Below are 12,478 nucleotides of genomic sequence, written 5' to 3'. Positions count from 1 at the left end.
GATACTGGCTGTTCAGGCTGTACCAAATCAGATGTTATCTCTTCCTTGCCTCTCTCCCTTCCTTCCTCCCCCAAAGTGGGCCTTCATTTCTCACATTTCCCATAGCACTTGGCCTGGCCCTTTCCCTTGCACTTTTTTCTTTGTCCTCTTAATTATAGTTATTTATATGATTGCCCTTTTCCTTATGAAAGCAGGTTCTAGCATAATATCCAAACTTTTTTATTCTTATTACCTAGCCCAGTGCCTTATCTATAATAAACACCTAAGACAAGGAAGAAAATTTAATGCGTCTTATTTATTTGACACACTTTGGAACATAATATTTATATCAGATTCAAAATGTCAATAAAACCCCTCCCCTGAGTGTATTTTTGAAGGATATGTTTCTTTTCTTGTCTTCTAGGTCACAGTGGATAGTGTTTTATCCCATTGTGTCTTATATTTCCTGTGTATCTATGAATAACTTTGAACATTCTAATTCTAGGTGACTCATTATAAATGAGAATAATGCTGTTGATGAACATAGCTATAGGCTTGCTTCTAAAACTCAAATAAAGACAAACTTTCATTTTCAGATCTTTCAAGAAATCGATTTACAGAGATTCCTTCTGATGTCTGGTTATTTGCACCACTCGAGACCCTAAATTTGTATCATAATTGCATCAAAGCCATTCCTGAAACCATAAAAAACCTGCAGATGTTAACATACCTTAATATTAGGTAAGCACTTTTTGTTTTTTTCCTGGTTCCTGGTGTTAACTTAGTTATCCGTTCTACTAGCTGGGGGATCTTTGGTTCCAGCTGACCCAGGATCTTCTTGCTTATTTTCTGTGTGTTTTGTCTGACTCTCTTTATTGATGATGATGATGTAAGAAGATTTGAGGTGGGAATTGGAGGATGGTCATCTAGCAAAACTGTAAAGGCAAATGAATCACATTGCTGCTACCCTCTTGAAATGGTTCTAGTGTGTTACCTCTTAGAATTTATTTCTTGTTGGGTTCCTTTGAGTAGGAGATAGTAATTTTTCTTCTAATTATCATATTTATTTAGTTGGAGTTCAGGCAACGTAATCAGTATTATTTTTCTTTTTGGTGTGATTCTTTTTGGTGTGATCTGTTGGTTTTTATATGCAAGTTCTCATTTAAAAGTACTTTTGAATGAATTATCTATTGTCATGTTTTTGAACAAGAAAGTAATGTCAGGGGCGGCTAGGTGGCGCAGTAGATAAAGCACTGGCCCTGGATTCAGGAGTACCTGAGTTCAAATCTGGCCTCAGACACTTGACACTTACTAGCTGTGTGACCCTGGGCAAGTCACTTAACCCCCATTGCCCCGCAAAAAAAAAAAAAAGAAAGTAATGTCCCCAAAAGCAAAGAGATAGAAGCAGCTAATAGTTGGGTTTGACGCATGAACCTCATGTTACGTACCTAGACAGTCCAAAGTGGAGGAACCATAGAGTTTTGGTTTCTTATCCTCATTAACTTCTTTGTCTAAGTCTTCTTTTCTGTTCCACATGGTATAGGTGATGTTGGGTAAGAACTTCTGAGAGAATATGGTTTAAGTTTTTTTAAAAATTAATTTTTAATTAATTTAAAAGCTAATTAAACTTTATTAATAAAGTTTCTACTCTAGATCTAAGATTTATCTAAGTAAAAGGAAGCTAATGTTGAAAGCTTGGTGGCTATAAGATGAGATCTTTATATAATATGGATCGGCAGGACTCTGGAATTTTTTCCTATCCTGTAAGCACACCTTTTTTTGAGTAAAAGAGACTACCAAGCAGAAGTTTCCACACCAGAGCAGTAGTATACTATTATTAAATTGTCACATTTTATATTGGAAAATTTAGTTTATGTTGCCCATGGGCCCCACTATATTAATACTTTTGTGACTTGCTCAAGATCACATAGCTAGGAGGTGTAGGAGCCAGCATTTGAACCCAGGTCCTTGGACTATCAATCTAGTATTCATTGAATAGCATTGTGGAAATGAAATATTTACTATATTCTGCAATGAAATGAGTCTTTATAAACTCCCTCTGCCAAGAAGGCAGGTACAAGGTTTTCCTGACGCTGAAGAACAACTTTACTTACTTAGCATGTACATCTCTATTAGGATAATTCACTAGTTTCTTCAACTTCTTTGTTGCTTGGCTGTCTTATTTCCTTGCTTTGTGGGGTATTAGGGACAATCTAAATTTGAGACAGTTTGTGAATGTTACCAGTCTTGGATGTCCCTTGTGTCACAAACTTGTTACATGGTCACAAACCCCAACTGAAAACCTCTCTTAAAAGTCCCATTTCCTTCCTAGGAGTTTTCTTAATGTACACCTCAGCCATACTGTTGATACCCATCTGTCAGTGATTTGAAGAATTAGAGTTTTTCAGATAAGATAGAGACCAGACCTATGATTTCATCATGGTATGGAACTGCCTTTGCCAAGGCAGTTTGATACCTTTGCTAGTTCTACTAGTGTAGAAGTGTCAAACTCATAGGCCCCCAAAGTCTAGGGGAACCAGATTAAAATATAATTGGGAAATGTTTAACAAAATAAATAAAACTACAACAAAATGTAGATAATGTTAATTTGTGGTTTTCTAAGTCAGTATGTGGCCAGCAGAGATCCATTTCTATTTGAGTTTGACACTAAGAGTTTGAGCACTGAGAGTTTAAGTCCATGGTCACAGGGCATGTATTTGTCAGAGGCAGTACTTGAGTCTAGATCTTTCTGGCTTTGAAGCCTGCTCTTTTCAGTATTGGCACTACAATACAATTTGCGAAACTCAGATATATTGATTCTTTTTTTCCATTTCACACTGTTTACTTTGTTCCACTGATCTACCTTTCTATTTCTTAGCCAGTACCAAAATGATTTGAAAACTATTGCCTTATAGTTTAAGATTTGGTACTACTAAACCTCCTTCCTTTACATTTTTTCATGAATTCCTTTGATATTCTTGCTCTTTTGTTCTTCTAGATGAATTTTGTTCTTTTTTTCTAGCTCAGTAAAATAATTTTTTTTTGTAATTTAATTGGAATGGCATTGAATAAAATAGATTAAGGTAAAATTGTCATTTTTCTTATGTTGACTCTGCCTTCCCATGAACAATTAACATTTCTCCAGTTATTTAAATCTGACTTTATTTGTATAAAAAGTGTTTTATAATTATGTTCATGTTGTTCCTGGGTTTGTCTTGGTAGGTATACTCCCATGTATTTTATAGTGCCTATAGTTATTTTAAATGGGGTATCTCTTACTCTCTCTTCTTGCAGGGTTTTGTTGGTGATATATAGAAATGCTGATGATTTATGTGGGTTTATTTTATATCCTGCAGCTCAGCTAAAATTATTGTTTCAATTAACTTCTTAGTTGAATCTCTAAGATTTTATAAGTATATCATCCGTGAAAAGAGATAGTATTATTACCTGATTGCCCATTCTGACTCTTTTGATTTCTTTTTCTTCTCTTATTGCTATTGCTAGCATTTTTGATACAATATTGAATAATATTGGCGATAATGGGCATCCTTGTTTCACTACCAATCTTATTTTTTTGATGTTTCTTTTAAAAATCTTAATAGTATTTTGTTTTTTCCAGTTACATGTAAAGATTGTTTTCAACATTCATTTTCATAAGATTTTGAGTTCCAAATTTTTCTTCCTCGCTCTCTTCCCTGTCGCCTCCCCCAGACAGCAAGCAGTCTGATATAGGTTATATATGTACAGTCACATTAAACATATTTCCACATTAGTCATGTTGTGAATGAAGAATCAGAACAAAAAGGAAAAACCTCACTCCGGATCTTATTGGGAAGGCTTCTAGCTTATCCTTGTTACAAATAATGCTTGCTGATGGTTTTAGGTAAATGCTTCTTATTATCTTAAGGAAAAATCCATTTATATCTATGTATTCAAGTGTTTTTAATAGGAATGAATGTTGTATTTTATCAAAAGCTTTGTTCTGCATCTATGATATAATAATATTCTTTTTTACTCTTGTTATTGATATAATCAATTCTATTAAGTTTTTCTTATGTTATACCATCCCTGAATTCCTGGTTTAAATCTCACTTGGTCACAATATATAAGCTTTGTAATATATTGTTGTAGTCTCCTAGCTAGTATTTTGTTTAAGATTTTTGTATTATTTTTGCTTTTTAAGATGTATTTATATATACCATTGTAGAAATGCAACAGTTGGCTAGTAAGCCTCTTTATCAAATACTTGTCCTGGCTCTCTTTTCTTTTTTCATTTCATATTTTTGGAACAAATTATTTTGAAGAATGTCACCTAGTTCGATTGTTTTTGGCAGTCTCCCAAGTATCCAGTGGAAAAAAGTAGTCCAATATATTTTGCTTGTTATTTGTAGACTACTTGAGTCTAGTAGAGAAGGTTAAGTCTCCTGGATTCCATGATCTGTTTACAAAGAGAGGGCATGGGAGATCATTAGAATGGAATATGCCTTGAGTTTTGGCACACATGTCTTATTTATTATGTGACTTAAATATTTAACCTGTTTATCTTTGTGTAAGTTTTAATATGGCATATATAGACTTTCACTAGGCTGAAGAAGTCTAGCATGGAAAGTAATTCATAAATAGATCATATTAAAAGAAGATGAAGAAGGGAGAAATAATTATTACCTTTCCTTCAGTGAAATAGATAGGAAGAAATTGTTGCTCCTCCTAAGAAGGAAGTTTAACAGAGCTCTCTGCCAGGGTTTTTGATAATTACAAAGGAGAGACAGGTTGATGAAGATGCTGAGTATATAGCCTTATGCAGTCCAAAGTAGGACTTTCAATGAGACCAAGAGCAGTCTGGCAAAGCTAAGAGTAGGGGACAGCAGATACTAACGGGTGGTTTCCAAACAATGATACCTAGATTGTCTGCTGTGAAAACTTCAGACTTCTCACTCCTTACTTGTCATGCCGGTTGCAGAGAGAAAAGACCATGGCTCTATCGAAGCCATTAGTCTTTTGGATGAATTCATTTCTCGGGCTACTATATGTAGGCACAGAGAGTATATAGATACTGTCTGTGTTTTTGTTGCCTTGTTTATTTTTGTCCTGATTAAATATCTTATGTAAAAAAATAATAGATTGGTGGTCATAGCTAGCTTGGGAGAGTCATGCTAGATATTTGAGAATCAGTACATGGGTTCATCTCCTTTGTCAAAGTTATGCTATTGACTTTTTTTTTTTTGGCGGGACTATGGGGGTTAAGTGACTTGCCAAGGGTCACACAGCTAGTACATGTCAAGTGTTTGAGGCCGAATTTGAACTCAGGTCCTCCTGAATCCAGGGCCGGTGCTTTATCCACTGCGCCACCTAGCTGCCCCCATGCTATTGACTTTTAAAGTGAAATGCTTTTCCTTGATGATGCCGTGTGTCAAGTTTCAGAGACATTTCTGACTTTTTTTCTGATTTTTTTTTCAGTCGAAATCTTTTATCAACATTGCCAAAATATCTGTTTGATCTCCCGCTTAAAGTTTTGGTTGTCAGTAATAATAAACTGGTATCCATTCCTGAAGAAATAGGAAAATTAAAAGATTTGATGGAATTGGTGAGTAAATAATTGTTAATTATATTTCATATGAACAATGTATTCTATCAAATCTATGGCTATCCCTTGTTATGGAGTATGCGGGATTTTACTATAACGGAATTTTAAACAAAATTGCCTTGATTCCTGATATGCTTTTATTTTAATGCTATTTTAAGGTTCCCTTTTCCTGGTATCTAATAATCGCCTGGTTATAAGTCACTCTCCTCTAATAACCCCAAACTACTCCGAAGGTGAGAAGTGGTATAAACAGGTTTATCCTTGGAGAAGCCAAGAAAGGAAATGGTGGGCAGCAAAGAGACATTATATCACAAGGAATTTGATTGGCTCATATTGTATTGTTCATGATAAGTATTTACAACAAGACTACCTTGAAAATGATTTCAGCTTCTGCACCAAAATCTTTACCAAAGGATGACAAGATGGAGAAATTCCGTGAAGAATTGGCTAAGCCCGTCCAAATTCAGTTAACATGTACTTTGATACTTGGCAACTTGAGTGAGGTTGGTGAGATCTAGCATGAGTTGGTCGGAGCATGTGCATAGCTGCCCTTTGGGCTTCCAGCTGTTTTCTGCACACCTACCTGGCCAGTGCTGAGAGGGCTTGGCAGGCACCTCAGGCTGTTGGCTGCTGAATCAGAAGAGCCAGTGACTCAGTGGCCCTTTACAAAGGAAGCGACTCTGTCTCTCGCTCTCCTTTCCAGCTGTGGGGCTATTTTGAGCTGCTTTCCATGTGATGTAGTAATTCCAAATCCCCAGCTGCTATTGCTCAAACCTAGTTCTCTATCCCCCACTAATTGCTCCCTTATTCTGATCCCTCTCAAACCCCCCAAAGTTGAAAGTATTTTCTAAACTGCTGAATAAGGAGTGAGCTTGGAGGGACAGGGAAGCAGGGAACTTAACCCTAATTATGCCAGTTCACCAAGAGGCTGAAAAAGGGGCTTAATACCCAGGCTGTCCATTTATTAGCTTTGGCATCTTTACATCCTGGAGGGCTTGGAGCAGTATCAGTTAAACAAATGGGAAAAATCTTTTCTTCAGGTTTCTCTGATAAAGGTCTTAGATGCAAAATATTTAAGGAACTGATTCAAATTTGTCAAGCTAAGAGCTTTCCCCAATAGATAAATGGTCAAAGGATATGAATAGGCAGGTGGTTTTTTGTGTTTGGTTTTTTGTTGTTGTTGTTGTTGTTGTTTTGGTGGGGCAGTGAGGGTTAAGTGACTAGCCCAGGGTCATACAGCTAGTAAGTGTCAAGTGTCTGAGGCCAGATTTGAACTCAGGTCCTCCTAAATCTAGGGCCAGTGCTTTATCTACTGTGCCACCTAGCTGCCCTATTTTCTTTCTTTTTTCTTTTTTGCAGAGCAGTGAGGGTTAAGTGACTTGCCCAGGGTCACACAGCTAGTTAAGTGTCAAGTGTCTGAGGCCAGATTTGAACTCAGGTACTCCTGAATCCAGGGCCGTTTTCTTTTTTTAAAAGAATGTTTTTATTTTATTTTTTCTCAATTACATGTAAAAACAATTTTAAACATGATTTAGTTGATTAACATAAAACATAATTTAAAAATAATTTTTGAGTTCCAAATTCCCTCCCTTCTTTAGAAGGCAAGAACTTTAATATAGATTATACATATGCAGTCATGCAAAACTTATTTCATATTATCCATGTTGCAAAAGAGAATACAGACCAAAAAACCCCAAGAAAAATAAAGTAAAACAAATATGCTTTGATCTGTATTCAGACTTCATCACTTCATTCTCTGGGGTTGGGTAGCATTTTTCATCATAAGTCCTTTGGAATTGTCTTATATCATTATATTGCTGAGAATAGCTAAGTCATTCACAGTTGATCATCATACAATATTGTTGTTACTGTGTACAGTTTTCTTCTGGTTCTGCTCAGTTCATTTTGCGTGAGTTCATATAAGTCTTCCCAGGTTTTTCTAAAAGCATCCTGCTTATCATTTCTTGAAGCAAAATAGTATTCCATCACAATCATATACCATAACTTGTTCAGCCGTTGTCCAATTGATGGACATGCCCTTAATTTCAATTCTTTGTTATCACAAAAAAGCTCTGATAAATATTTTTGTACTTACATGACCTTTTCCTTTTAATTTGATCTCTTTGGCATACAGACCTGGGGTGCTTTTGCTGGATTAAAGTTTTGTAGCCCTTTGGGCATAGTTCCCAATTGCTTTCCAAAATGGTTGGATCAGTTTGCAACTCCACCAAGAGTATATTAGTGTCCCCCTCCAAAATTTGTCGTTTTCCTTTTCTGTCACATTAGCCAGTCTGATAGGTATGAGGTGGCACCTCCCAGTTGTTTTATTTCTTTATTTTTTTAGTCGATTCTTTGTTACCCTGTTTGGTGTTTTCTTGGAAGAGATAGTGGAATGGTTTGGCTTTTCCTTCTCCAGCTCATTTTACAGGTGAGAAAACTGAGGTAAACAGGGTTAGGTGACTTTCCCAGGTTCACCCAGCTAGTGTCTGAGGTCAGCTTTGAACTCTGGTTCTCCTGATTCCAAGGATTGTATTCTTTCTACTGCACCACCAAGCTGCCCCTGTTTTAATTTGTACTTCTCTAATCAGTAGTGATTTAGAACATTCTTTTATTTGACTATAGATAGCTTTGATTTTTTTCTTCTGAAAACTGGAATAAGCAGTTTTTAAAGATAAAAAAGTTTAGGGGAAGCTAGGTGGTGAGGGGCAGCTAGGTGGTGCAGTGGATAAAGCACCAGCCCTAGATTTAGGAGGACCTGAGTTCAAATGTGGCTTCAGACACTTGATACTTACTAGCTGTGTGACCCTGGGCTAGTGACTAAACCCTCATTGCCCCCTGGGGGGGGAGGGAGGGAGGGAGGGAGGGAGAGGGAGAGGGAGAGGGAGAGGGAGAGATAGAGGAGTTTAAACTAATAAAACTAAATATGAAAAACATGCCGCGGATCAGTAATAATTAGGAAAATACAAATTAAAGCAAATGAGGTTTTGCCTTATATACTTTTTACATTGGAAAAGATGACAAAACAGTTTGAAAATGAATATGTTGAAGTAACTATAGGAAAAATGGCACACTTGTACACTGTTGGTGAACCTGAAGATTGGTACAGCCATTCTGGAAAGCAGTTTGGAACTCTACTCAGAAATTTAACAAACATACCCTTTGACTCACTACTAGGCCTATACCCTATAGAGAAAGAAGAAAAGGACCTACATCTTATAGAAAAGCTTAGCAGCTTTTTTCATAGCAGTCAAAAGTGGAAAATTATGGAGGTGTTCTATTTGGTAATGGCTAGATTCTATATATATTGCTATAGCAAGTGGTGAAATGAACAATTTCATACGAAGACAGGAATAACAGTCTTCATGACAATAACATTATAGAGAAAAAGAAAAGACTCGAGGACTCTGGTGAATGCAGTGATAAAGCAGGAGTCTAGAGGAAATGAAGGATGAACAACATTTTCAGGCATAGCCAATGTGGGGATTTGTTTTTCTGGACTTTGTAAGTTTATGATGAGTTTTTCAAGGATCATGGGAGGGACAGATTATAAATGAAAACAAAACCCTCACAGATCTTTATTTGAAAAACCAAACCAAACCAAAGTAGACCCCAGGATTCAGTAACTTATTCTTTGTGTATTGATAAACAAATGGTTATAATAACTATTGTTATACTGGGAAGTTGGAACGTAATCCTAGGAACTTGAAGCAGTTTGCTGGGTGAGTGTTTTATGTCTTATCCTGTTTTATGTCTTCTTTTGAGCTAGATTAGAGCTGAGTGTTAAGTCAACAAGCATTTATTAAATACTCACACTATGCCAGTGACTGGTCATCTTCCTTGATCCAGAAATCTCCATTGCCACCATTGGGCTCTTACCAATCAACTCATGAGGTTGCCTCCAAAACTGGACACATCCATCTCAGGATCTATTACTCTTCAGTCACCTGTGATGGGGCAAAGACACACAAAAGAGAAGAGGTAACCAGGGCCCTGGGCTCTTACCAATCAACTCATGAGGTTGCCTCCAAAACTGGACACATCCATCTCAGGATCTATTACTCTTCAGTCACCTGTGATGGGGCAAAGACACACAAAAGAGAAGAGGTAACCAGGGCCCTGGGCTCAAGCTGATCTAGTTGAGTCCCCCTGCTCTAGCTGCTGTGTGGGATGTGTTGCCAGGGAGAGACAACAATAACCAGCCCTTGCTCCTACTCTTCCAGTGAGGGAGTTGAAGAGTACTCCCATGATTTGCAGTGGGCCAGAACAAAAAGAGGCAATTTAGGGTGGGTCATTCCCTTTATTTTTTTTTTCAGTACCTCCACTTTGTATTTTATGCCTCCCCCTCCTACTTTCAGATGACCATCTTTTATAATAAAGAATAAACAACGAAGAGAAAGAGTTCAGCAAAACCAACCTATGTGTCAAAAAATCGGATGTTGTATCCAGTTGTTTATACTCATGTTCCCTCACCTTTACAAAGAAGTAAGGAGGAAGTGACTTCTCATATCTCCTCCTTGGGAACAAGTTTGGTCATTATATTTTATAGGATCCGGTTTTGATTATTTTGATATTAGAAAAGGGAGGGAATAAGTCTTTATTGAGTGACTTTCATGTGCTAAGAACTTAACAAATATTATCTCATTTGGTCTTCATGACAACCCTGTGAGGTAGATGCTATTATTATTCCCCATTTTAAAGTTGAGAAAACTGAGGCAGGGGAGTTTAGGCGACTTCCCTAGAGTCACACAGTTAATAAGCATTTGAGGCTGGGTTTGAACTAAGATCTTCATGACTCCAGGCTCAGTGCTTTATTCACTGTGCCCCTTTGCTGTTCCCAATTGTTGGACATTCATTTTTTTGTCCAGTTCATTGCTCCCATCAAAAGTGCTGCTCTAAATATTTCATGGTATAAGGGGCCTTTCTTTTTGTCAATGATTTTCTTGTGGTATATGTATAGTAGTGGAATCAAAGGTATGGACATTTTAGTCAGTTTCTTTACATAATTCCAGATTGCTTTCCAGAATGGTTATATTCATTTACAGATCCATCAGCAATTTATTAGTGTGTCCATTTTTGTACTTCCCCCAGTATTTACTGTTTCAATCTTTTATCATCTTTGATGCCTTTTTTTTTTGGTGGGGCAGTGAGGGTTAAGTGACTTGCCCAGGGTCACACAGCTAGTAAGTGTTAAGTGTCTGAGGCTGGATTTGAACTCAGGTGCTCCTGAATCCAGGGCTGGTGCTCTATCCACTGCACCACCTATACTTGATCTGCAGTTATCCTGGATTTGCTTATAGGGGAGCTCGAAATAAATGATACTAAAGAGAAAAAAGGTGGGAAAAAACTGGTGGGTTAGACAAAATATACACAGAGTTCATGTGTACATTGTTGGGGCATTGAAGGATTGATTCACAGAATATCTGAAGGAGGGGAAGATAGGAAAAGTAAAAGAAATCTTGGATTCTATTAATGCTAAACAAAGAAAACTGACAACTACTGACATATTTATATTTTCCCATCTATACGAAATTGTCATGAAAGTCATCTACACATGCATTGCAAATACCCTCAATTAAGGTAACAATAGACAACCAGCAGATCTTTCCAAGTTATATTCCACAGTAGGTTGTATCTTTAAAATCATGGAGCTGATGGAAAGTTGTAGAGAACAGAAGATCCAGTTGTACCTATCGTTTGTTATTTATAAAATAGCATTTGATTTGGTAAAGCAAAATACCACTTTATAGGTGCTCTTCCAATAAAGTGGTTCCTATTCATGTATCAAAATAACTTAAGGTTCCTTGAAAGATAAAATAACAGAGGTAACCTTATTCTTCCCTCTGGACAGAAATTTGAATTGGGGCATGTAATTGGGAGATGCTTGGTTTGCTAAGTGTTTGCAACCATCATGGAAGAAATCTAGCATTAAGTCCATTTTTTAAAAAAATGGGGCAATGAGGGTTAAATGACTTGCCCAGGGCCACACAGCTAATAAATGTCAAGTTTCTGAGGCCAGATTTGAACTCAGGTCCTCCTGAATCCAGGGCCAGTGCTTTAGCCACTGTACCATGTAGCTGCCCCTAAGTCCAATTTAAAGGAGGATTCACTGTGGAGAGTCCTTCAGATGTTTCTGTGTGTGGATGAGGTGATTTTCTTTGCATTCTTTTGGAATTGTACTAAACCTTTTGGACTAGTACTAAGAATTAGTTATCTAAGAGGAAAACATAGTCAAAAATATTAAATGCTGCACAGAGGTCTGGAAGGATGAGGACTGAGAAGAGGCCATTCAATTTGGCAATGAAGAGATTATTGGTAACTTTGAAGAGGGCAGTTTCAGGTGAATGAGATTGCAAGCTAATTTGTGAAAATTTAGGAGACAGTGATAGAAATGACAAAGTGGCAACCCTAATTGACAGTGGCTTTTTCAGGTTTGACTAAGAAGTGGAAGAGAGACATAGGACACTAGTTGGCAGGCCTGGGAGCATCTAATGAGGGCTTTAAGTATAGGAGACTGGGGTGTGTTTGTAGGCAGCAGGGGAGGAGTTAATATGTAGGGAGAAGCTAAAGATTAGAGAGACAGTGGGGATGATGGTGGGAGCATGCTGGAGAAGACAGGAGGGGATGGTATCGAGAGTGCTTGTATAGCTAGTGGCCTGAGCAAGCCCAAGGGCCACTTTAGTGTCAGAGACCTTAGGAAAGGAGGAGATAGTAGAGGGAGATCTATGTCAGAGATGGGAGATGAGGAGGAGGAAGAAGAATGAATGGCTTCAATTTTCAGTTCAATACGAGGCAAGGCCCCAGCCTATATGGTGGGGAAAGGGAGGAATGGCTCAAGGAGGGACTATTGTCAGCATTCCTGTGTAGCTTTGGCCAGTTTTGTTTTGGGATAGGCATAGCTCCTAAAGATCTTTGTGC

At 37.5% G+C, this 12,478-nt stretch overlaps 1 protein-coding gene across 6 annotated transcripts in view; it reads left to right on the top strand.

Annotated features, from left to right (window-relative positions):
- Positions 1 to 12,478, top strand: part of LRCH2 (leucine rich repeats and calponin homology domain containing 2) — a 112,547-nt gene that overhangs the window by 22,376 nt on the left and 77,693 nt on the right. For all 6 annotated transcript variants that reach the window (XM_043973973.1, XM_043973974.1, XM_043973971.1 and 3 more), the window contains exons 2-3: positions 576 to 720; positions 5,437 to 5,563. In XM_043973973.1, the coding sequence (XP_043829908.1) occupies positions 576 to 720; positions 5,437 to 5,563 (272 nt within the window). The remainder of the gene's footprint in view (positions 1 to 575; positions 721 to 5,436; positions 5,564 to 12,478) is intronic.

The sequence above is a fragment of the Dromiciops gliroides genome, chromosome X, assembly GCF_019393635.1.
Source record: "Dromiciops gliroides isolate mDroGli1 chromosome X, mDroGli1.pri, whole genome shotgun sequence".
NCBI classification, from domain to species: Eukaryota; Metazoa; Chordata; class Mammalia; order Microbiotheria; family Microbiotheriidae; genus Dromiciops; species Dromiciops gliroides.
This window is presented reverse-complemented; position numbering and strand designations above follow the sequence as displayed.